General features: G+C 43.2%; 1 protein-coding gene across 10 annotated transcripts in view; it reads right to left on the reverse strand.

Annotated features, from left to right (window-relative positions):
- Nucleotides 1-1,332: 1,332 nt before the first annotated feature.
- Nucleotides 1,333-26,596, reverse strand: part of LOC132403704 (protein transport protein Sec61 subunit alpha) — a 36,236-nt gene continuing 10,972 nt past the window's right edge. For 6 of the 10 annotated variants that reach the window (XM_059987292.1, XM_059987289.1, XM_059987291.1 and 3 more), the window contains 8 exons: nt 24,677-24,808; nt 22,772-22,881; nt 19,809-19,962; nt 19,554-19,714; nt 11,616-11,813; nt 7,049-7,240; nt 5,901-5,977; nt 1,333-2,924 (listed from right to left, as the gene is read on the reverse strand). In XM_059987292.1, coding sequence (XP_059843275.1) covers nt 2,738-2,924; nt 5,901-5,977; nt 7,049-7,240; nt 11,616-11,813; nt 19,554-19,714; nt 19,809-19,962; nt 22,772-22,881; nt 24,677-24,808 — 1,211 coding nt within the window. In that variant the 3' untranslated portion in view covers nt 1,333-2,737. Of the gene's footprint in view, nt 2,925-5,900; nt 5,978-7,048; nt 7,241-7,314; nt 10,170-11,615; nt 11,814-19,553; nt 19,715-19,808; nt 19,963-22,771; nt 22,882-24,676; nt 24,809-26,596 lie in introns of those variants that run through there. The other 4 variants (XM_059987287.1, XM_059987288.1, XM_059987297.1 and 1 more) reach the window with 4 other exon arrangements.

A 26,596-nucleotide genomic window follows, 5' to 3' on the forward strand; every position in this document is an offset into this window, starting at 1 on the left:
GCAATGCAGTTAATGCAATGCTATCACAAGCTTGGGTATCGGATTTCAGAGTTCAGTCCCAGTGCCACCTGGAAGGAATTTGTACCGTTCTCCCTGTGATTGGGTGGGTTTTCTCCCACACTCCAAAGACAGATTGGTTAGTAGGTTAATTGGTCATTGTAAATTGTTCTGTGATTAGACTGGTGTTAAATAGTCAAGTTGCTGGGTGATGTGGGCTTGTTGGGCCAGAAGGGCCTGTTCTACACTGTATTGCTAAATTTTAAAGAACACTTAACTGTTTCATCATTCTTAGTATACAAATGACATCCAGTGTGAGCCATTGCAAGCCTGGCTTTGAAAGGGTTGGTCCTGGGGCTAGCAACCGTATCCTGAGAAAACTCTCAGCAACAAGCACTTTCAGAGACCTCATCCCTGGGAGATGAAGGATTGTCACCTAGAAGACATATGAAGTCATGTGGTGAAAGCTGCAAGTCCAATGAAGGCACGAGGCTGATTGACCTTCTGAGAAGCACCGGCCAAAGGAAACCTGGCAGCATGACCTTGAAGGTAACACCAAGGAGATGGGTTACACCTGGGGACAACTTGAAAAGTTGGCCCAGGACAGAGGACTCCGGTGAGCTGCTGTCAGCAGCCTATGCCCCAGAAGGGGTGAGGGGTTTAAGTAGAATTGAACTGAAAATACACCTGGACTAAAATGTTAACTGTCCTGTGCTATCACCAGTTGTTCTGCCACCTGTCTTCAGGAGTTTCAGCCCACTTATGATCAAGACTCCTCGTGGTGGTCCAGCAGTGCTAAAGCACCACCTCCCTCTGGTGAGTTTAAAAACTTGGCATCTGCCTCTATCAGAGTTGTTGGTCACTTCCATCCAAAAGATAGTCTACTCTTCAGGTGTTTGTGCAACTACTGAAGGGTTTGCCAAAGATGGATGTACTGTCTGACTATCTGCCCCTCTGGATGTACTTGGTCCACACCCATGATGATCCTGTCTCTGCTGCCTCAGCTACAGCCCTGCTGATTGATTTGATCTCTCTTCTAGTGAAGCCAAAGTCACGCAGCCACTTCTGGAAAGTGAACGCAATAAAGCCACGGCACCCTACTTCGAATGGATAGCATGAGACCTTCCACCCTCCGTCTCTGCACTCCGAACTTAATTCTGCATACTTGGTTAACTTGCACTCATGGGCTTCATCGATGTTGTCTTCCCAGGGGACTGAATTCACCATTAACCATTTCTCTACTGGTATCAGACCATACGATTATATCTGGATGCAATGTGGTAAAAGCAAGAAAGATGTTGAAAGCATGATCTGAAGCAAATTAGCAATACATGATGAATGGGATATAAACATTTATTCACTTTTCATGACTCACTCAAAAGGCATTTCATTTCAACTTCACCCACACTACAACATAATTCAATGTGCCTCTTTAGACATAAATACATGTGAAAATGCCAACTATTCATGTTCACATTTAATACATAATAAATAAAATGATCCATTTAGTGCACATACAAACCCCACAGTGTAGGGTACCAACATTTACATGAACAAGTTTGGCACAGATTAGCTGCCTGGTATAGGCAAGTGGTTAGGACCTGTAATCTACACACAAGCATTGAATAACTAGTAGGCAGCGCCAGATGCCACAGGTATACACATGAAGAAAACAAACACTGCATTGAGTAAATGGATGATATACTAAAATATAATCACATTTCTAAAACCTTGTGCTTTCATGGTTTTACTTAACAATTTGAAATGCATAATTTTAAACAGCCAAAATCCTCCTGCTATTAAAATTAAATTTCAAGGGAAATTTATTATCAAAGTACATATATGTCACCACATACTACCTTGAAATTCATTTTTTGCAGGCATTCATAGCATAAAGAAATACAATACAATCAGTGAAAAACTACACACACAGACTGACAAACAACCAATGTGCAAAAGAAGATACAAGGGGCAAATTTAAAAAAATAAATACTGAGAACAAGAGTTGTAGAGTCCTTGAAAGTGAGTCCATAGGTCGTAGAATCAGTCCTGAGTTGAGATGAGTGAAGTTATCCATGCTGGTTCAGGAGGCTGATGTTTGAAGAGTAATAACTTCCTAAACCTGGTCGTGTGGGACCCAGGGCTTCTCATCCTCCTTCCCGATTGCAGCAGCAAGAGCATATCCTAGAAGGTGGGGTTCCTGATATGGATGCTGCTTTCTTGCGACAGGACTCCTTGTAAACTTATTCAATGGTGGGGAGGTCTTTGCCTGTGATGGACTGGGCTGTGTCCACCACTTATGTAGGCTTTTCTGTTCTTGGGCATTGGCGTTTCCATACCAGGCTGTGATGAAACCAGTCAAAATATGCACCACTGTGCATTTATAGAACTTCTCAGATTTTGATGACATGCCGAATCTATGTACACTTACAAGGTGGTAAGGACACTGTCATGAGTGACATGAGGTCTCTGTAAGTAAACTGAAATTGGCATGGGTTTTGAACAGGTGTATCCAGGACCTGTGGTCATGACAAAGCACTATTTGCAACACGGACCTAAAGAAGGCAAGTGCAGCCAGGACAGTGCTCCACACAAAGAATTTTGCTGTCTTGTAGTGGGGGCAAAGAGACTGACATAAGTATGGAAAACAATTCCGTTCACACAGAAATGGCATTAAATGTGGCGGGGGGGGGGGGGGGGTAAACAACTCCACAAATAATACCTTGCATGTTTTGGCAATTCAGAAGAACAACGCACCCATTCCTCCAACCTCAGCCTGTTCCTTCACAAAGATTTCAAAATACTGATAGATGATGGTAACAGCGAGAAGGATTCCGGTCCCAGATCCAATCGCTCCGAGAAAATCCGCCAGGACAGAAAGTGCTCCAATACAAAGGCCACCAAAAGCAGCGGCTGTCGGAATGTATCTTGAAAATATAAAGAGCATTGAGTTAGCCTACCATCCACCCAAAAATCACATCATTTAGGAATTCACTGGTACACAAGCATTTAACCTGTAGACACCCTTTGCCATTACATTTACATATATTAGGAATTTGCCCTTCGGTGTCATCGTGCCAATACATCACCAGCAGCAGCCTAACTGCCACCAAGGATTAATATACAGAAAAGCTGACATTAAAGGCTCAGTAACATTGTGAAGAATCCTACCCACCCTGTTCATGGATTGTTTGCCCCACTCCCATCAGGGAAGAGGCCGCCTAGTATCCACGCCAGTATAACCAGACTCGAACACAGTTACTTTCCCCAAGCAGTAAGGCTGATCAGCACCTCAGCCCACTAACCCAGCCCTCCACATCTGCAACCACCATTACTTTATCATTTTCAGTCACCTTATATACAGACACTCCTGTGTCTAGTGTCACTTTACAGGCATACAATTGTACAATGTACTGTGTACGTTAATCAAAATGGCTTCTTTGTTTTGTTAAGAGTAGGAATGCTTCTTTGTATGATAAGTGCTTTCTCTCGCAGTTGTTTAGCTTTAGACTTGCTGATATCGGGATTGTATTCATTTGTTGACCAATGGGGAATGTTATTTTGTCTTGTGAACGGGGGGTTCGCCGTCTTTTCAGGGGAGTCGGGAAGAAGATGCCGAGGAAGGTGGACGTGCGCTGTACTGCTCAGTCGACCACACGGGTGGTCCCAGATGCAAGGACGTGGAGGTCGGAGGAAAGTAACGAGGGGTCGAATGGTTCGATGGTTGAGCTCCAACGAGGTGCACTAAACTGACTGAACTTTGATAAGTTGGTGCCTTTTATTTTCTTTTCCTTCATATATATTGTACTGCATAGTACTCTTTTAGTTTAGTAAAATCTTTAAAGTGTATTCCATAACGGTATCTGGTGTGAGTTTGATATGGTGTGTGCGCACACGGCATAAACTTGATTCCCACAGCACCAGGCTGGATCTCCTTTTCCCCTAGACATATACCAGCCTGTTGGGTAGGTGTTACACAATCCATCAATTTATAAGCCATCTTACGTACTTATACTTGCTGAATTTTATTTAGTACTGTATTGTTTACCTTATTGTGGTTTTTTATGCAGCATCTGATCTGGAGTAATAAATATTTCATTAGCTTTACACTTGTCTACAGGAAATGACATTACACCACCTTGAATCTTGAATGGCATCATTGGATTGACTAAAGTGGAAGATGCCATGGAGAAGCAAATTCTTTCCATGTTATAATTGGTCAAAATATTTGATTGACAATTTAACAATAATAAATTGATACAACACTTCTCATACAATTGAATAAAGTGAAAACATGAAAAAAAATAATAATTGGAACAATTAATATTTGTCTTTTTCACCCACGCCTGCCAATCATAAGCACAAGCCAAGAATCCAAGTGGCCGGACAAGCTAGAGTAACAGAGTATAAAACCAAGTAATTTATTCGACAAGCAGCGCTAGTTAATTGTGCCACATCAAAACACCTGAGAAAGAGTCGGCAGAATCTGGCTGTGCCCAGAGAGATGCCCGTAGTCACTACCATCTTTATTTTCCCTCATGACACAAGGTACTGCAGCCCATGCCAGGTCCAGATATTCTCCTTGTAACCCATTCACTCTCCCCACTATCCATCAGCTGCACCCAGATTTCACTACTAACCCACACACTAGTGGAAATTTAGAGACAACCAGCCCTATGGCCCATATGTATTTGGGATGCGGAGGGAGCTAGAGCACTTGGGGGAAACGTGGTTACAGGGACAATGTGCATATTCCTCACACGACAGCACATGAGGTAAGGACTGAACATGGAAAAATACAGCACATTCAGGCCTCTTGGCCCATGACATTGTGCCAACCAAGGTAAGTTTACACAGTGGTAGGGCATTGAGTATGGTAGAGCAAAGGGATCTGGAAAGAAAGGCACATAATTTGTTGGAAGTGGCGTCACAGGTAGATAGGATTGTAAAGAAAGCTTTTGGCACATTGGCCTTCAGGAATTAATGTTTTGAATACAGAAGATGGTGTGCTATGTTGAAGTTGTTAAGCTGTTGGTGAACCCTAATTTGGAGTGTTGTGTGTAGTTTTGCACAGCTACCTACAGGAAAGATGTAAATTTTCTCTGTACTCTTTCAACCTTGCTTACAACGATGTTGTCGGGTCTGGAGGACCTGAGTTATAAGGAAAGACTGAATAAATAAGGCCTGTTTTCCATAGAAGATTCAGAGGAGATTTTATGCAGACATACAGAATTATGACGGGTATAGATAAGGTGAATGCAAACAGGCTCTTTCCACTGACGTTGGGTGGGACTACAACTAGAGGTCATGGGTTAAAGGTGAAAGATTTAAGGGGACATGAGGAAAATCTTCTTCACTCAGAGGGTTATGAGAACGTGTAATGAACTGCCAGCATGAGTAATGCATGCGAGCTCAACTTCAACACTCAAGAGAAGATTGGATCAGTACATGGATGGTAGGGATATGGTGCGCTATGTGGTCCAGGTGCAGGTCTTTAGAAGCAGGCAGTTTAAATGGTTTCAGCATGGATTAGATGGGCTGAAGAGCCTGTTTCTGTGCTGTACTTCTCTTTCACTCTGGCAGCTCATTCCACACACCTGCTCTTGGTAAAGAACTTACCTTTGATATCATCTCCCCTATACTTTCATCCAATCATCTTAAAGTTCTGTCCCCTCATAATAGCCATTTCCACCATAGTCACTTACTTTATAATCAGTTCATCTCTCATCATCCTTTGCTCAAACTGGGGTTGACTAACTGTGTCACCTCAGCACCTGCTTGCCTGCAGACACTTGTATTAACACAGGTCCGTCACACCTTCAAGATGGGTATCAGGTCTCGCGTGGAGTGGGGAGGATGCCAGCAGGATCACTAAGTAACCCAATACCAAAACGTGCACTGACCTGTTGAGTTCATGGACCATCGAGGTCTCCCTGTGGCCTCGCATTACCATCTGTTGTTCCTTAAGCTGCTTCGCAACCTGCAAAAGAGTACTTGGTATTTTCCACAGAGGACTTGCTTTCTTAACCACAATACTGGCAATGCAAGTTTTTAATGTCCAAACGTGGTACAGGGTAGATTCAATTTTCTCTGGTACTTCCTCAATGAAAATTGATTAGGGTCACTGGAGGAAAGTTTGGGAGGGATATCAGATTTTTTTTTTAAAATAGAGTACTGGGCGCATGGAAGTTGCTGTTACTTCATGGACATCCATGTTAGGCACATGGAAAATAGAAAAATGGAGGTCTACATGACAGGGAAGCGCAACATAGACAAGACCAAAGAGATAATTATGAGCTTTAGGATGGTGCAGGCTGTCCACTCCTCACTGCACATTAAATGACTCCTCCATGGAGAGAGTTAGGAGAACCAAGTTTCTGGGAGTGCATATAATGGACCATCTTACATGCTCCTTCAACACCACCTCTTTGGTCAAGAAAGCACAGCAGCATCTCCACTTCCTAAGGAGTTTGAGGTGAGCAAGCCCCCTCCCTTCCCAATCTAAACAATTCCTAGAAGAGCACCATCAAAAGCGTCTTGAACAGCTGGTTCGGGAATTGCAAGGCAACTGACAGCAAGACCCTACAAAGGATTGTGAGGACTGCCGAGAGGATAGTTATCAGAAGCCCTTGGCGTTATCAATGATCCCTCACACCTGTCCAACAAAATCTTTGACACACCACCCCCCCCCCCCAATCCAACTTTCAAGCAGGAGGGACCATAGCATTAAGACAAAACTGTTAGGAAGGGAAACATCTAGACCACAAGACCATCAAACTCCCTGCCACCAGCTAGGCTGCATATATTAACCGCCAATAGCATTACACTGCTTACTTTTTAAACTTGTCATAAATGCACCTTATTATTTGTTGATTTATTTGTGGTAATATTACTTTATGTGTTGTGGGTATGAATTATATGTACTGTGTTTACCTTGTTCCAGATGAACATTGTTTCATTTGGTGACGTACATGTTACAGAGTAGTGAAAATAAACTAAACTTGAACTTGCTTCCAACCAACCAAAAGGACAAAAACATGGTACTACTCACATCCTTAGCAGAAGAACCAGAAACATCTATCCAAGTCTTAGAGAAGAAAGCACACGATCCAAGCATAAATATGATGTACACTGTGACGTGAATGGGGTCCTCGAACACGGCACTGATGGATTCCGGAGGAGAGAGGTAGTAGCAGAGGCCACCAACCGGATAAGAGCGAGCAGGACCACCTCCACTCACATCCTGCAAGTCACAACGAAACACCCAGTAAACAGCTCCAAAACTAGAACAACGTACAACAGAAAGCAAGCAGGGAAATGAGGCACAAAGATTTCGCAGCTGCTGGAAACCTTGTGCAACACACACACAAAAAAAATGCCAGAGGAATTCAGCATTGATGGAGGAAGATGTGAGAAGTGTGGTAGAACAGAGAGAACTGGGAATACAGATCCATAATTCCTGAAAGTGGTGTCACAGGTAGATAAGGTCGTAAAAAGAGCTTTTGGCACATTGACCTTCATAAACCAAAGTACTGAGTATGGGAGTTGGGGGATTATGTTGAAGTTGCTTAAGATGCTAATAAGGTCTAATTTGGAGTATTCTGTACAGTAAGATTGAAAGACTGCATTGAAAACTTAGAAGGATCTTGCTGGTATGTGGGGACCTGAGTTATAAGGAATGGCTGAATAGGTTAGACTTAATGCCCTAGAGAGAAGGAGAACAAGGGAAGATTTGATAGAGATGGACAAAATTATGAGGGGTATAGATAGGATAAGTGCCAACAGGCTTTTTCCAGAAGACCAAAAGATCTAGGACCAGATCTAGGCTATTCAGCCCATCAAGTCTGCTCTGTCATTCCACCATGGCTGGTTTATTATCCTGGCTTCTCCATGTAACCTTCCACACCCTGATTAATCAACCAATGCTTTAAAAATATCCATTGCCTTGGCCTGCACAGCCACCTGGAGCAAATAATTCTACAGATTCATCACCTTCTGGCTACAGAATTTTCTTCAATATTTCTGTTCTTAATGGACGACCCTCAAAGCTGAGGCTATGCCCTCTAATCCTGGACTCCCCCACTGTAGGAGACATCCTCTTCAAGTTTACTCTGTCTAGGGCTTTCAATATTCGACAGGTTTCATTGAGATCCCACCCCACTCCCCCATTCTACTAGACTCTAGCGAGTACAGGCCTTCAGCCATCAAACGCTCCTCATACATTAACCCTTTTATTCCTGGGATCATTCTGATGAACCTCCTCTGGACTCTCTCCAATGCCCAATGTAATACTGAGCCTAGCTTCTCCTTCTCAAACTGCAGGGTGAATTCTATCATACTATGATCACTGTCTCCCTAAGGGATCCTTTACCTTAAGCTTCCTAGTCAAAATATCCAACCCAGAATTGCCATTCCCCTAGAGGGCTCAACCACAAGCTTCTCTAAAAGGCCGTTTCATTGCATTCTACAAGTTCCCTCTCTTGGTACTCAGTACCAACCTGATTTTCCCAATCTACCTGCATATTGAAATCCCCCATGATTAACACAACATTGCTTTTTTATTACATGCCCTGTTGGAGGCCTGTATATAACTCCCATCAGTGTCTTTTTACCCTTGCAGTTTCTTAACTCCATCCACAAGGATTGTACATGTTCCAATCCTGTATCATCTCTTTAAGGATTTGATTTCATTTTTCACCAAGAGAGCCACACCATCCCCTCTACCTACCCGCCTGTTCTTTTGATACAATGTGTATCCTTGCATGTTAAGCTGTCAACTGTGATCTTCTTTCAGCCATGACTCAAAGATGCCCACAATGTCACTTAACCTCTAACCGCGCTACAAGATCATCTACCTTATTCCGTTCAAATATAAAATCTTAAGTCTTGTATTCATCACTCTGATGTTGGCCCCCTGTTACACTTAAATTCATCCCACTGTCTGCAATTCTGCCCCACCATCTGCCTGCCCTTTTTCAGTCTCACTACACACTGCATCTTCTTGTATACCAACTGCCCCATTCTCAGCTCCATCACTCCAGTTCCCATCCCTTTGCCAAATTAATTTAAACCCTCCCCAACAGCTCTAGCAAACTTGCTCTCAAGGATATTGCAACCCATGGGATCTGGAGTAACCCATTTTTCAGGTCCTGTCTAACTCCCTATATTCTCTCTTCAGAATCTCCTCCCTTTTCTTACCTGTGCTGTTGGCTCCAATATGTACCACATCTTCCGGTGGTTCACCCTCTCCCTTCAGAATGCCATGGACCCAATCTAAAAAATCCGACACCTAGGAGGCAACATACCATCCGAGTATCTCTCTCACACCCACAGAATCTGCTTTCTGCTTCTCTAAGAATGAAATCCCCTGTCCCTACTGCACTCCTCTTCTCCCCCACTCCTTCCCTTCTGAGCCACAGAGACAGACTCAGTACCAGAGACCTGGTCAATGCAGCTTCCCCCGGGAGGTCACCTTTACGTATCCAAAGCAGTATACTTAATATTGAGGAGAATGGACACAGGGATACTCTGCCCTCCCTAGCTATTCCCTTTCCCACTTCTGACAGTCACTCAGGGAATTACCCCCTGTACCTTAGGGGTAACTACCTCCCTGTAGCTCCTATCACCTCCTCATTTTCCCATACGAGCCGAACGTCATCCAGCCACAGTTCCAGTTCCTTAACACGCTCTACAAGGAGCTGCAACTCGATGCACTTTGTGTAGATGAGTTATCAGGGAGACTGGAGTACTCCCTAATTTCCCACACCTCATAGAAGGAGCATGCCGCTACCTCTGGACCATTCTCAGCGCACTAGCTATGTACTAACAGAGGGAAAAAAAACTGACTAGAAACTTTCTTACGTACAACTCCTTTTGTTTTACTGGTCCGCCGAAACAAGCCAAAAAAAAACCCATAAAAACTCTTTTTAAACCCCATGTTGATTGCCCATCCATCGAATAAAAAAGCCATAAGCACCCGTACTTTTTTAAAACTCATGCCGCGTCACCAACGAATGACCCCTCGCGCTGATTGCCGTTCTCCTTAGCTGCAGCCAGGCCTTCTGTGTTCCTCCAGCATTCTGTCTCTGCTACTCTGGATTGTCGGCATCCACAGAATCTCTCATGTCCCTGTTAGGGGTTATTCTGGAACTATGACATCATGGACAGCAAAACTGTGGATAAACCCGATGTGAAACAGCCTTCAAGAAATAAAACCTGTACACAATTTAACATCCAACTGATACCAATCATTGGGTGTGGGACATTCGCATTCAGTCCCATCGAAACTACAAGGGATGACAGTACAGATGAACGTTTTCTGTTACTAACAAATGATCCCGGGAATGAAAAACTTTACATATGAGGACTATTTGATGGTTCTAGATCTGCGTTCACTGGGGTTAGAAGAATGAGGGGACATCTCATTAAAATCTATTGACTATTGAAAGACATAGATAGAGTGGAGGTGGAGGGATGTCTCATACAGCGGGGAGTCAAGGACCTGAGGGGCACAGCCTCAAAATCGGAGGATGACGCTTTAGAACAGAGATGAGGAGGAATTTCTTTACCTAGAGGGTGGGGAATTAGTGGAATTCATTGCCAAGTCATTTGATGTATTTAGAGTGGAGGTTGTCAGTTTCTTGATTTGTCAGGGCATCAAAGATTAAGAGGTGAAAAGGCAGGAGAATGAGCTTGAGAGGAATAATAAATCATCCATGATGGAATGGCGAAGCAAACTCAATGGACTTATTCTACTCTTAAAGTGAATCCTAGCCACGTAGTGCACAATTCAGGACAGATCTGTCTCATCACTTTATCTTCTGGTCAGTTGTATACTTCTGGGTACGTACCTCAACACGGAAACAAAAGAGACAATGTTTTGGATCTCCAGAAGCTTTTAGAACAGACGCCAATAATGAATATTCAAAGGGGTTGTGAAAGTTGGGATGTGCTAGCATTGTAAATATGTAATTCTGTAAACTTCCTTGACTATATTCCAAATGTCAAAACCAGGTAGGTGACTATAGCAATTAAAATTCTAGTTAATTGTTTATTGCTATCTTTGTGTTGAAGTACAGTTTCTATAGTGGAGGAGTCTAGGACCAGAGGCACAGCCTCAGAACACAAGGACATCACTTTACAACAAAGATGAGGAGGACTTTAATTAGCCAGGAAGGGGAGAATTCGTGGAATTCATTGCCATGGACGGCTAGAGGAGGCCAAGACTTTGAGTGTTTTTAAAGCGGAGGTTGATAGGTTCTTGGATAGTCAGTGCATTAAAGGTACAGGGAGAAAGCAGGAAGATGGGGTTGAGAGGGATAATAATTCAGCCATGATGGAATGCAGAACAGACTTGATGGGCTGAATGGCCTCCTCCTGTTTCTTATGCCTCATGGTCTTATGGTCTAAACCACCACGTCAGGAGAGTGAAAATCTCTTGGACGTTCCTGGACTCTCTCCTAGAGTTCTGATGTATGAATAGACCGGTATATTCCCAGTTATGTAGCCCCCTCCCCAATAGGCATTTGAAGCCTCTTCACTGGATAGGTTGCAGCAGTTCAGGGTGGTGTCTCACCCATCTGAAGGGCAGTTTACCCCGTGAGCAATTCCGTACTTACAGCCCACTGACCCAGCAGGTTGACCAGGAAGTTACCACTGAAACGGACAGACAGCATCTGTGAGATGACGTAGAGGTTGGACACGAGAGCAGACTGAAGAATAATGGGGATGTTTGATGTGTAGAACAGCTTTATGGGGTAGCTGCTGTACTGGCCACGATATCGAGCTGATTTGATAGGCAGGTCTACTCGGAACCCCTAGAAAAGAAAATGGTGCAGTTATTTGTAGGCAGAAATGGTAAAAGGTTCCACCATCCCTGTAGCGTCTGGGCCTATAATCAATTTCCATCATGGCTCATGTTGGTTGAGTCAGGAAGTCATGTTGGAGCAGTATAAAATTCTAGGCCATTTTTAAAGATTTGAAAGATTATTTGTCACATATACATGAAAACATTGAAGCATACGGTGAAATGTATCATTTGTGTCAATGACCAACACAGTACAAATCTGTGCTGGGGGCAGCCCAGAAGTGGTAGCAACCAAGACAGAATGTCCACAACTTACTAACCCTAACAGCTATACTGTATGGACTGTGGGAGGAAACCCACACAGTCACAGGCAAAAATGTACAAGTTGCTTACAGGCAGCAGCCGGAGTTGAACTAAGATCACTGGCGCTGTAAAGTGGAACACTAACTACTATGCCACCGTGCAGAAGTCCTGGTCACCCCACTACAGGAACACATGGAGGCTTCAAGGACAACGCAGAAGAAGTCTACACTTAATCTTTTCCAAATTTAAACATGCAATCGTTTGTGAAAACCACTGAAATGTGGTAGGTGGATTGAAATCTTTCCATTTAAATAAAATCGATCTTCTGGCTATTAATGTCACGAAAGCAATTAAATGACAAGCTGATGAGGATAAATGACTAGAGTCTATCACTAGAGTTCAAAGACTGCAGTAATAGGATGACGGTTTTTCCCAAAAAATTGCATGTTTAAATTTAGAAAAGATTAGAAGTAGCACTATGGAGTCCTCGGTTAACTTTGAAGAAACTTGGAAGCCATTTATTCAATATTTTCATATGATGTAAGTTGACCCTTTCTGAATCCTTTTTTTTCAGCATTTTTTTTATGTATAGAGGAGTGGAGTTAACGACAAAATATAATTTTAACCAATGAATGATGGCAGCCCAATCTTTGTTCGTTTCTTTTTAGGTTAGTTTTAGTTTGGGTTTTTTTTTCTTTTTCTCTTTTTTTAATAATTGTAATTATCTTTTTCATGGTTAATTACTAAGAGATTGGGAGGTTAGACTCCATTCGTTACTTAGAATATGTGTTTCTACATGTTAACCTTAATAATGTACTCCTGATCTCTATGTATTAGTATTGTTTATTGGAAACTTATTAAGAAGATTGAAAACGAAAGAAGACGTCTGCTTGGGTGAGAGGGTATGAACCACAGAAGGAGGGAGGACCAACTCGGATTGCTTTGTCTGGAGCACTGCAGACTGGCGGAGACCAGATAGATGTTTTTAAAATTATGAGAGGCACGGGTAAGGTACACAGTCTTGTTGCCAGGGTAAAAATGCTAAGTACGACAGGACATAGCATTAAGGTAGCTTTATGGTTTAAAGGGGATGTATGGATCAAGTACATATTTTAAATAAACACAGAGTGGTGAGTACCTGGAGCTGTGTAGTCGTGTTCAACAGGCTTTCAGATCAACACAGGAAATATGCAGGGAATGGAGGAGATGGATCACGTACATGCAAAAGTGATTGTTTAATTTGGCGATGTGTTTGGCACAGATATCGTAGGCCGAACGGCCTGTAACTGATCACCAACTGCCGAATCACCCCAGCATTGCAAATATCAGGCACCCAAAAGCTCCTGGTCGAGAAACGTCTCCAAGACAGCAAGTTCAAAAAAGAAAGAAAAAATGCCACAGGCAAAGCAAGATGAGATGCAATGCTGGCTGCAAGCAGGAGACGAGTGCATTACCCACAGACCGCACGGTACAATAGGGCAGCTTGGTAGCCGAGCGGTTCACGCGTTGCTTTACAGCACCGATCAGGGTTTGGTTCCTGCTGCTGCCTGTAACACTCTCCTCGTGACCGTGTGGGTTTCCTCCCACATTCCAAAGATATACTAGTTAGGGTTAGTGAGTTGTGGCTACAGGTAGTCCCAGAGTTAGGAACATCCAACTTACGGACAACTCATACTCAACCGAGGAAGGAGAACGCCGTCCACCATTTTAAGTTGTTGCAGTTGACACTGTGTTGCATGCGTAACTTTATATTTGGCTTAAATTTTTCTTAGTAAGATTCACCTTGACCGCCCCCCCCCCCCCACCCCGCCCGTTCCGGTCGGCTGGTGGCGCAGTGAGATCAGCACCGGGCTCAAGAACGGAGGTTCCCAAGATCGATCCAGTGACAGACCGCTCCCGAGCGCGCCAGGTTGATGTCAATCCAGTGATTCCCGTACCATCCTTGCTGGGTTGATGTCGAGCTCGCAACTCGATCTTCTAAAAAAAACACTGCACTGCCACCTCCAGTTTAAATTCCCACGCGGAATATTGTGGAGGATCAAATACCCAAACCCAGCACAGCCCCCAGCTGACCCATTTAAACAGTCTCAGTGCGGACCCAGGGAATTCAGCGCAGTGGTCCTTAGGACCTGGCGGAGCTCTGGAGCCAGCGGAGGTCGGGACCCGCCGCCCACAGTGTTTCTGTTCCATTGATGGGAAGCAATCACAATTGAAAATAAAGTGGAAATAATAAAGCATTTGGAAATAGATGAAACACCATCAGTGATCGGAAAAGTTTTAGGCTACAGTTGGTCAACGATCGGAACGATTTTAAAGAATAGCAGATAAAGTGAGAATAATGGAGCATGTGAAAGGCCCTGCCCCGATGAAAGCTACAATTATTACTAAGCAACACAGTGGTTTAATCATTGGAATATATACGTTTCTTAAGTGTTTTATATGCATAGAAAGGTAAAATATATATAGTATATACTAAGACAAACGTTTGACTAACTGACACTAAATAATACTGGATGTACTTGTTCCAACTTACGTACAAGTCTGAATTAAAGACGGACTCAGGAACAGAACTCGTTTGTAACCTGGGGACTGCCTGTATTCTATGTTGGCACCTGAAGTGTGGTGACACTCAGCACAAACCTCACTGATTTGATTTAACAGTTTTCACTGTATGTTTTGATGTACATGTGACAAATAAAGCTCATCTTTAGACAAAGGTTCCCAACCTTTTTTATACAATATAGCCTTACCATTAACTGAGGGGACCCCAGGATAGGAACCCCTGCTTTACCAAACACCCCCCACCCCAGCTTATTTCACTGGAGTTTAATCCTGTGGAGCAAACAACAAAACAGATATACATGCAAATCTGTGATGCCAGCAGCCAGAGTAAAAACCACACAGGGAAGAAAGTATCAATCACTTTATCCCCAAACACATGATCTACAGGTTCACATAGTGACCGTGCGATTAAAGTAATTGTCACTCAGCACCAAATATCCCACTGATAACCATATAACAATTACAGCACGGAAACAGGCCATCTCGGTCCTTCGAGTCCATGCCGAACGCTTATTCTCACCTAGTCCCACTGGCCCGCACTCAGCCCATAACCCTCCATTCCTTTCCTATCCACATACCTATCCAATTTTTTTTTTAAATGACAAAATCAAACCTGCCTCTACCACTTCTACTGGAAGCTCATTCCACACGGCTACCACTCTCTAAGTAAGTAAGTTCCCCCTCATGTTACCCCTAAACTTTTGCCTCTTAACTCTCAACTCATCTCCCTGGTTTGAATCTCCCCTACTCTCAATGGAAAAAGCCTATCCACGTCAACTCTATCTATCCCCCTCATAATTTTAAATACCTCTATCAAGTCCCCCCCTTCAACCTTCTACGCTCCAAAGAATAAAGACCTAACTTATTCAACCTTTCCCTGTAACTTGGGTGCTGAAACCCAGGTAACATTCTAGTCAATCTCTGTACTCTCTCTATTTTGCTGACATCTTTCCTATAATTCAGTGACCGGAACTGTACACAATACTCCAAATTTGGCCTCACAAATGCCTTGTACAATTTTAACATTACATCCCAACTCCTATACTCAATGATCTGATTTATAAAGGCCAGCATACCAAAAGCTTTCTTCACCACCCTATCCACATGAGATTCCACCTTCAAGGAACTATGCATCATTATTCCCAGATCACTCTGTTCCTCTGCATTCCTCAATGCCCTACCATCTACCATGTATGTCCTATTTGGATTATTCTTACCAAAATGTAGCACCTCACACTTACCAGCATTAAACTCCATCTGCCATCTTTCAGCCCACTCTTCTAACTGGCCTAAGTCTCCCTGCAAGCTTTGAAAACCTACTTCATTATCCACAATGCCACCTATCATCTGCATACCTACTAATCCAATTTACCACCCCATCATCCAGATCATTAATGTATATGACAAACAACATTGGACCCAGTACAGATCCCTGAGGCACACCACTAGTCACCGGCCTCCAACCTGACAAACAGTTATCCACCACTACTCTCTGGCATCTCCCATCCAGCCACTTTTCAATCCATTTTACTACTTCAATATTAACACCTAATGATTGAACCTTCCTAACTAACCTTCTGTGTGGAACCTTGTGAAAGGCCTTACTGAAGTCCTTATAGACAATATCCACTGCTTTACCCTCATCAACTTTCCTGGTAACTTATTCAAAAAATTCAATAAGATTTGTCAAACATGACCTTCCACGCACAAATCCATGTTGACTGCTCCTAATCAGACCCTGTCTATCTAGATAATTATATATACCATCTCTAAGAATACTTTCCATTAATTTACCCACCACTGACGTCAATAATTGCTAGGTTTACTCCTAGAACCCTTTTTAAACAATGGAACCACATAAGCAATTCACCAATCCTCCGGCACCATCCCCGCTTCTAATGACATTTGAAGTGTTTCTGTCAGAGCCCCTGCTATTTCTACTTCCCTCAAGGTCCTAGGGAAATCCTGTCAGGACCCGGAGACTTATCCCCTTTTATATTCTTTAAAAGCGCCAGTACTTCCTCATCTTTAAACATCATAGTTTCCGTAACTACCCTACTTGTTTCCCTTACACAATTCAATATCCTTCTTCTTAGCGAATACCAATGAAAAGAAGTTGTTCAAAATCTCCCCCATCTCTTTTGGCTCCACACATAGCTGTCCACTCTGATTCTCTAATGGGACCAATTTTATCCCTCACTATCCTTTTGCTATTAATATAACTGTAGAAACCTGTGAGAGCTTACTTAGCAAACTTTAAACACACACATCGTACAAGTACTGTTGAGAGTTTAAGCTACAAAGATTATAAAAGGTTTATGAAATTACATGATTTATTATTCACCATCCTGTTGGTGGATAGGATCGATATTAAAGTGTTCTACAATAAAAAGAGAGCACTGCTCCACACAGGCTCAAGGGGATCGCAACTGTACAAAACCCAAAATTGCAGTATGGCATAATTCTAAGATACAAGCCAAAGCTGGTACTAAATCATATGCTGTCTATATAGAGAGAGTTACTGTTCTGGTTAATGGCCTTTGATTACCATGGTTAAATACCAGTATCCTGAGTGTTAACTTTCTCTGCCATGCCTGTGAGAATTGTAGGGCACCGTGGTAGCATCGCTTGAAAACTACCAGCAAGTTTCAGAAGGAATATTCCAAGATCCCCAATAACACCATTCACTACCTTTACTCCTATTTGATTTTCCTTCGAGCTTTTTGTACCCTTGAAACTTTGGTTGCATTTGATTTGAGCAAACATTAGAATGGAGTGCTGGGTGAGTGAAACACCCTGTCAGGGGCAGTGGTAGAGGCAGATGTATCAGGGGCATTTAAACGCTTAGATAGGTACATGGATGATAGGGAAAAAAGGTTATGTGGGATGAAGGGTTAGATTGATCTAAGTGTAGGTTAAAAGTGTCTGATCACCTCATAATAGGAAGGATGTGGAAGCTATGGAGAGGGTGCAGAGGAGATTTACCAGGATGTTGCCTGGTTTAGAGAGCAAGTCATATGAAGCAAGGTTAGCAGAGCTGGGACTTTTCTCTTTGGAGCGTAGAAGAATGAGAGGGGACTTGATATACAAGGTTATAAGAGGCATAGATAGGGTGGATAGTCAGTACCTGTTTCCCAGAGCACCAATAGCAAACACCAGAGGGCATATGTACAAAATTAAGGGAGGGAAGTTTAGGGGAGACATCAGGGGTTAGTTAGTTAGTTATTTATTGATTGATTGATTTTACACAGAGGGTTGTGAGTGCCTGGAATGACTTGCCAGGGATGGTGGTGGAGGCTAAAACATTAGGGGTATTTAAGAGCCTCTTGGACAGGCACATGAATGAAAGAAAATGGAGGGTTATGGTGTAGTGTGGGCTTAATACTTTTTTTTAAAGATTATATGGGTCGGCACAACATGGAGGGCTGGAAGGGCCTGTACTGCACTGTATAGTGTTCTATGGTTCTAAAAGGTTGGCATAATATTGTGGGCTAAAGGGCCTGGACTGTGCTGTAATGTCCCAGGAGAGCTGGTGCATGATTTTCCAAGATTTTACAACAAATGATCTCAACCAATGTACTTGGAAAGCCTTTAAAAAAAAAAGAGCAATAGTTTCAGCTTGTTTCACAATACCATCCTTCTAATCCGAGACTTCTATAGCAGCTTAGCAAAAAATGTGGTGGTGTAGAGCGTTCTGATGGAACAACAAACGAGACACTGGAGGAACTCTGCGAATCAGGACTATGGTGGGATCTGGCAGGAGAGAAAAGTGGAACACGGAATCAAAATAAGAGGAGTGGAGGGCAGTTAGGAAGGGGGGAGGGGACCCAGTGCGTGGGTGATGGACAGATGGGGAAGAGGGGAGAAACGGTGATGGGGACTGGGGCAAGTGTAGGAGGAACCAGTCACCCACCTACAGGAAAGCTGTCAATAAGACTTAAAGAGCACAGAGAAAATTTACAAAGATATTGCTGGGACTTGAGCACCTAAGTTTTAGGGAAAGGCTGAATAGGTTAGGACTTTATTCTTTAGACCATAGGAGAATGGGGAGGGGGGGTGAGGGGAGATCTTGTGAAGGTATACAAAATTGAGGGGTACAGATGAGGTAAATGCAAGCAGGCTTTTTTGACAGAGGTCGAGTGAGACCAGAACCAGAGGTCACGAGTTAAGGGTGAGAGGTGAAAGAAAACCTGAGGGGGAACTTGTTCACTCAGCGGGTGATGAGAGTGTGGAATGAGCTGCCAGCGGAAGTGACAAATGTAGGTTTGACTGCAACATTTCAGAGAAGTTTGGATAGGTACATAGGGGTATGAAGGGCTGTGGTCCAGGTGTGGGTCAATGAGACTAGGCAGAATAACAGTTTGGCATTGACTAGATGGACTGAAGGGCTTCTCTGAGAAAAGAGACCACTAGGAAAGAGAAAAGGAACAGGGTATCAGAGTTCATCATCATCTGCAGCTCTTCACTGCCTCCATGCAGGGGGAGTTGGTATCTCCACTCCCCCTCCTCCATCTGCCTATCTCCCCTCCTCACTTGGATCCACCCACCCGTTCCTGCTCTGCTCCTTCTCTTCAATGCTTCACTCCTCTATCCTTCAGTCCTGATGAAGTGCCTCAACCCGAAACGTTGTCTGTTCATTTCCCTCCACAGTTGCTGCCCGACCCGCTGAGTTCCTCCAGCATTTTGCCTGTTGCTCGAGATTGCAGCTTCTGATAGGTCCCCAAGTTCCGAGAGGCCATCAAACCAAAACGTTAACTGCTTCTCTCTCCACAAACGCTGCCTGACCTAACAAGTGCTCGCAGCTTTTTTCTGATTTTATTTTAGCTGTCCGGCATGCACAGTTCTCTCTCTTCCAGTCCTCAGCCTCGGCTTGTGACACCCTCACCTGAAAGTAGATAACCACAGCAAACACGAAGATGGTGGCAATGAGGTTCATGAGATTGGGCAGGTTTTGGCGGTAGAAGGCTTCCCGCAGAGCCCGGACCTTGTCTTGCCGTGTTGCTAAGAGATGGAAGAGTGCAATTACAGCACCTTCAAATTCAGTGCCTGGACACAGAAAAACAGAGGGGGCGAACAGTCAGGAGTTGGAAGCTCCAACACTAACACTAAAGGTTTAGATTCCCAGATAGGTGTTGCTTACCCCTGCCAGTGTTGATGGTGGTGGGGCTAAAAGCCTTCCACACGATGGTTTCACAGATGTTTGTGGCAATGAACAAGGAGATACCTGAACCCAGTCCGTAACCCTTCTGCAACAGTTCATCTAGTAACAGAACAATCAACCCAGCTACGAACAGCTGCAAGATTTCAAACAAAAAACACACACGATAATAACATTTCTCATTTAAAGATAATAAATTAGCAAAGCAGTACGTACTTGAATATTCATCCATGGAGAAAAGTGGTCTTGAGAGCAAATTAAAATCCGATTTTTATTCTAATAATACAATGTGAGTTTTTTGTTATTTTGTATTCTTTCCTCCACAAATTCACAACCACATTTAACACAAATCAGCCACTCAAAAGAGAACAATTTTCATCGAAGGTGACAGAGCTTAGAAACGAATCACTTAAAAAGTTACCTTAAAATACCGATGTGAACATAGATCCATATACAGATGTCAATTTTATCAATTGATCGAAAGATACCGGTTGCACACTTGGCTTTTGTTTCAAAAAACAGTAAGCTTGCAGACGAAGAGAAAAGCACTTTCAAACTGCAAATGAAATACATCTTATGTTTTAATCACAAACGAGAGAAAATTTGCAGATGCTGGAAATCCAAGCAACACGCACAAAATGCTGGAGGGACTCAGTAGGCCTGGCAACATCGAGGCAAAGAGTAAACCGTCGATGTTTCGGGCCGAGACCCTCAACCCAAAACGTTGACTGTACTCTTTTCCACAGACGCTACCTGGCACACTCAGTTTCTCCAGAATTCTGTGTGTGTTGCTTGTGATTTATTCCAAAGGTTTGTGAGTGTCCAAATTGCAGATACACTGTGCATCAACAGAGAAGAAAAATACCATCTTTCATTGTCAACTGCTCAGGCTATTCTATTGATGCTGTGTGACTTGCTGAATTTGTCCAGGTTGGGGTTCCCACCTGGGGTCGATTGCTTAATGGTGTTGGTCCGAGGCATAAAAAACGTTGGGAACCCCTGCTCTAAACAAATCAGTTTAGAGCTTGACTAAACTGGCAGAGAAAACTGACTTTACAGCAAAGTAACAGATTTGATACGGATTCAGAACTCCAGTCTGAGCGGTGTGATGTTAATCAGGTTGTACAGTCAGAACGGTTACTCTGCAGTTACAGGGAGTATTCACATTTACACCTGTCAAGTACCTTCCTGTAGTACAGCCACACAACTTAAACTTGCTGCGATTTTGATTGCAACATTTAAGAGAAGTTTGGATAAGTACATGGATCTTCTACTCCCAGCTTAAAGAAGGCAAACGTAAAAGAGGCGGACAACAGAAGAGATTCAAAGATGTCTTAAAAGCCAACATGAAGAAATGTAAGATCGACATCAACAATTGGGAAACCGACGCCAAGGACAGGAAACTCTGGCAAATCATCATCCGAGAAGGAACAGCAACTTTTGAAGCCAACAGATGTGCAGAATTAGAAGAAAATGGAAAGGGAGGCAGCAAAAGCCAGCCCGATCTGCCATCTGGAACTACCTGTCCTGAATGCGGAAGGACTTTCAAAACCAAAATTGGACTAATAAGCCACTTGACAGCCCACGAATAGATCAATGGAACGAAGACCATCACCCTCCACCTTGAGGGATAGCCACGACGGATGACAGGGATATGGTCAATGGAACTAGGCTGAATAACAATTTGCCATGGACTAGATGGGCCAAATGGCCTGTTTCTGTGCCGTAGCGCTCCAGGACTCTATGACACAAACTCACATCGAGCAAGCCACAAGTACCGTTTTTTGGTCCCATTGTGCTTTTAAATACAAACACATCAAAAACAGTGATAAAAGGCAAAGTTGTCCCACTGACATCAGGAAGAGCTAGCAACAGAGTACATTGTTACAAGTCCATGTGCGGCCACTGAACTTAATTCAGCACATCAGAACTGTCGGGTGAATCAAAAGGTTATCTAGAATACCGCTCTGTGGCTTGAGGCAAGCTGTTCCTTCAAGGTTTCATGGGTCAACTATCAAACTGTTCAAGACAATGGAAGAGACAGGTGTAGGGGTACAAATCAGCACACCGCCCATACGTCCTTCCCCTCGCAAATGATGCATATGACACATTTCAGAGTGATTTTCAAGGTATACGTGATAAATGAATCTGGATCTTAGCCAAGTGTGTTTTTAAGTGTTGCTGCTGAAACAAAGTAATTTCCCACTCGGGATCAATGAAGTATTATTATAATAAGCTGATAACCAGTGGAGCACAGCAGCCATTTGGCCATTGTGTGTGTTGGTCAAAAAAAACACATAATGTCACTACTCAGTTCTTGGCCCACAACATTGTTAATCACGTACATCCAGTGCTTCCCCAAGAGCCCTTGCAATGTGAAGTCATTCTACTTCTACCACACTTCCAAATGAAGTCCCAGCACCTCATTAACCTCTGGAGAAGTTGGTTTTTCTCAACTCCCTTCTAACCTTTCTATTAAGTCTGGTCTAATGAAATCATTTATTGCTATAGGAAATAACATAAATAAGAAATTATTAATAAAAACAAGGGATCCTATAGATGCTGGAAACCCAGAGTAACTCACCCAGAACTCTAACCTATCCTCTACTGAGTTTGCTCCAAGTAAGCAACTTCTTGCCTCTTTCCTGTAGTCTAAAGTTTCATTTACAATCTGTTCCACTGAGTACACCTCAACCATTAGTCTGCACCAGAAACTAAATATGTAACATTTTATTGTGAAATAGTTTTTATCTCAATGCACTCAATGCATTGTATAATGATACTACCTCAATGCACTGAGTAACAATCTGATCAGTATGAACAGTACGCAAGACAAGTTTTTCACTTTATCATGGTACATGTCACAATACTGAACCAATTGCTTCTTCACGTTCACTCCTGTTGAATGCCCCATTGAGTATTTGTGTGCGGCTTGAAGCACTGACCTGTATAATGATGAGCAGACAGATGCCAGCTCCCATTTCTGCTGGGTCTCCATACATGCCAGTCATTACATACACAATGGCCTGACCGATGGTGATGATCATCCCAAACACTGCAGAGAGTATAAAAACATGCAAAATCAATGCCTCAAGATACTTCATCCTTTTCAAGAGAAATTTCACAAAGTTCACATTGAATTCACACTTGATTCATGAGAACATTACTGAAGGGGTTGAGCTGTAAGGAGAGATGGATTTTATCTCCCCTGCAGCGAGGGAGCCCGAAGCGTGACCTTACCAAGGACTGACTGTGCTGTGTTGGCAGGACATGCAACAAAAAACAATTCAACAATTATAAAGAATTATCTAAGAATGTTAGAAGTAAAGATATGGAATAAATGTGCATAAATACCAGTACAGTTGGCCCTCCTTATCTGCAGGGGATTGGTTCCAGGACCCCTCACGGATACCAAAATTCACGGATGCTCAAGTCCCTTATTCAACCTGTCTCAATGCAGTGGATCTTAGAACCCAGCGGAACCCCAGACCTTATTTAACCTGTCTCAGTGCGGTGGACATTAGGACCTGGCGCCAGAGGTCTGAATGCGCAGTGTTTCTGTTCACGAAAATAATCATGGTCGCGATTGAAAATAAAGCGGAATAATAAAGCGATCAGAAAGAGGTTAGGCTACGTCAATCAATGAACTGAACAATTTTAAAGGATAAAGTGAGAAAGGCTCTGCCTCGATTAAAACTACAATTATTACTAAGCAACGCAGTGGTTTAATTATTGGGTTTTGGGTTTTTGATCCCCCACATCAACCCGGCACAGTGGAGAGTGCACTTAGGAGCGATCTGTTCCGAGTCACAACAACTTCTGTTCCTGAGCCCGGCGCTGAAACATACGTTCTTAAGTGTTTTATATGCATAGAAAAGCAAAATATATACTACATACTAAGACAAACATTTGACCAACTGACGCTAAATAACACCGGACGTACCTGTTCCGACTTACTTAGTAAGAGAACTTACGATTTTTTTTATTCCAATGCACAATAGCCCACACACATCCTCCCGAATACTTTAAATCATCTCCAGATTACTTATAATGCCTAACACAATGTAAATGCTATGTAAAATGGTTGTTAAACCGCATTGTTTTGGGAATAATGACAAGAAAAAACAGTCTGTACAAACTTGAACAACACTTGAGGGAAGAGCACTTCCGGGTTTTCACAATTCGCGGTTGATTGAATTCACGCATGCGGAATTCGCAGATAAGGAGGGCCGACTGTATTTTCAATGTAAACGGTATTATAAAAAGTTGTGAAGTGTTTACAGTACAGTTCAGAGAAGGAGGTAAAGACTGGTGGGGGGTGTGGTTAACTAGCATGGTTGATCAGATTAACTGCCTGGGCAAAGAATCTTTATGGTGTGAAGTTTTTGCTTTAATAGCCCTATGGTCCTTTCCAGAAGAGAGCTATTTGGAAAAAGCAATGTGCGGAGTGGGGGGTGTTTTGGCAATGATCTTGTTTTGCTTGCTTCTTTGTCCTGGATACACACAAGTCCTGCTACAAATATAACAAATGGCATATGCCTGTGATATTAAACCTGATTCTGTTTCTGCAGTGACGGTGGACTGTAGCTAATTACCTTTTCCTGACAGAGATCTATAAAATCAAGGGGGCGGGGGGGGGGGTAGAGATATGGTAAATGGTCACGATCTTTTTCCTAGGGTGGGAGAGCTGAAAACTAGAGGACACGAAAGGGGCAAAATTAAAATCAATGCACAATAGAAAGTATTTTCTGAGGCATCACGGATCACTGTATGTGATCACTGTGGCGCTGTCCTGCACGTGACTGTTACTGCGCTGCAACTCTAAATAACAAAACTAACTCACAACTCACATTTTTGAGCACCGTTGAAGAGTGCTCGATCCTTAGGTGTGTCACCGACTTCAATGATTTTTGCTCCGGCAAGCAACTGCATAATTAGACCAGAGGTTACAATGGGAGAGATACCGAGTTCCATTAAGGTTCCTGCAAGTGGGTGAGAGGCATAAGGATACAGCGCAAATCAGCTCTAACACAAAGTTAAAGGGGCAGCATGGTAGCGTAGCGGTTAGCATAGCGCTGTTACAGCACAAGTGACCCGGGATCAATTCCCGCCACTTTCTGTAAGGAGTCTGTACACTCGCCCCCATGACCACGTGGGTTTCCTCCCGGTGGCCTGCTTTCCTCCCATATTCCAAACAACATGCTCAGCACAGCATTGTGGGCCGAAGGGCCTTTATTGTGCTGTAAGTTTTCTATGTATCTATGTTAACACATACCAGTTAGTAGGATAACTGGTCACAAGAGTGCAAGTGACCAGCACAGGATCCTTGGGCCTGTTCCAGTGCTGTATCCCAAAATCTAAAACTCTAAAGCTAAAGCACTTCTCACTGACTTGGCAAATGCAATGTTAACGTTCATTTCGAGAGGACTAGAACATAATAGGAAGGATGTAATGCCGAGGCTCTGTGAGGCATTGGTCAGACAGCACTTGGAGTATAGTCAGCAGTTTTGGCACCCCTATCGAAGAGTGATGAGATGGTATTAGAGGGTCAAGAGGAGGCTTATGAGAATGATCCCAAAAATGAAAGGGTTAATATATGAGGAGCGTTTAATGGCTCTGGGCTTGTACTCACTGGAGTTTAGAAGAATGAGGGGGAATGTCATGGAAACCTACCCAATATCAAAAGGCCTAGAGTGGATGTTTCCTATCGTGGGTGAGTCTTGGACCAGAGGGCACAGTCTCAGATCGGGTGGTTGTCCCTTCAGAACAGAAATGAAGAATTTCTTTTGCCAGAGTGTGGTGAATCTGTGGAATTCACTGTGGAGAAGTCATCGAGTATATTTAAATTGGAGATTAATCAGTTCTTAATTAATAAGGGTGTTAAACATTACGGGGAGAAGGTAAGAGAATGGGGTTGAGAGGGAGAATAAATCAGCCATGATGAAATAGCAGACTCAATGGGCCAAATGGCTAAATTCTGCACTAATGTCTTATGGATTTTAACAGTACTAGTTAAATGGATAATGACACTATCTGTGTATAGTTCTTTTTTTTTTTATCAACACAATAATCTTCACCAGTGTAAGTTTGCAAACTAATGCAGATTACCAGTCATATGTAGATATACTGGTATAACTTTCTCCATCAACAGTAGCACACTTCAGTGATGAGTGAGTGGCACAGCTATTAAAGCAGCTGCTCACAGTTCAGAGACCAGAGTCCAATCCCGACCCGTGTGGAGTTTGCACGTTCTCCCTGTGATTGTTTGGGCTTCACAGTACAGACCCTTCGGTTCCTGATGTCATGCTGACATTTTAACTTACTCCAAGAACAATCTAATGCCACCCTTCCACATAGCCCTCCATTTTCCTTTCATCCATATGCCTATCTAAGAGTCTCAAATATCCCTTATGTATCTGCCTCTACCACTACCCTTGACAGGGCATTCCACATATCCACCACTCTGTGCGTAAAACAAATCCTTAACAACGCCAATATACTCTTCTCCAATCACCTTAAAATTACACCCTTCGTATTAGCCACTTCCTCCCAGGAAGGAGTCTTTCACTATCCACTCATCTATGCCTCTTACCATCTTACACCCCTCTCATCCTCTTCAGCTCCGAAGAGAAAAAGCCCCAGCTCGCTCAGCCTATCCTCATAAGATACACTCTCTAATCCAGGCAGCGTCCCAGCAAATCTACGCTGCAACCCCTCTAAAGCTTCCTGCAGCTGCTCAGGATCCCTCCCACATCCCAAAGACGTGCTGG

Source organism: Hypanus sabinus, chromosome 13 (genome assembly GCF_030144855.1).
Source record: "Hypanus sabinus isolate sHypSab1 chromosome 13, sHypSab1.hap1, whole genome shotgun sequence".
In the NCBI taxonomy this organism is placed as follows: domain Eukaryota; kingdom Metazoa; phylum Chordata; class Chondrichthyes; order Myliobatiformes; family Dasyatidae; genus Hypanus; species Hypanus sabinus.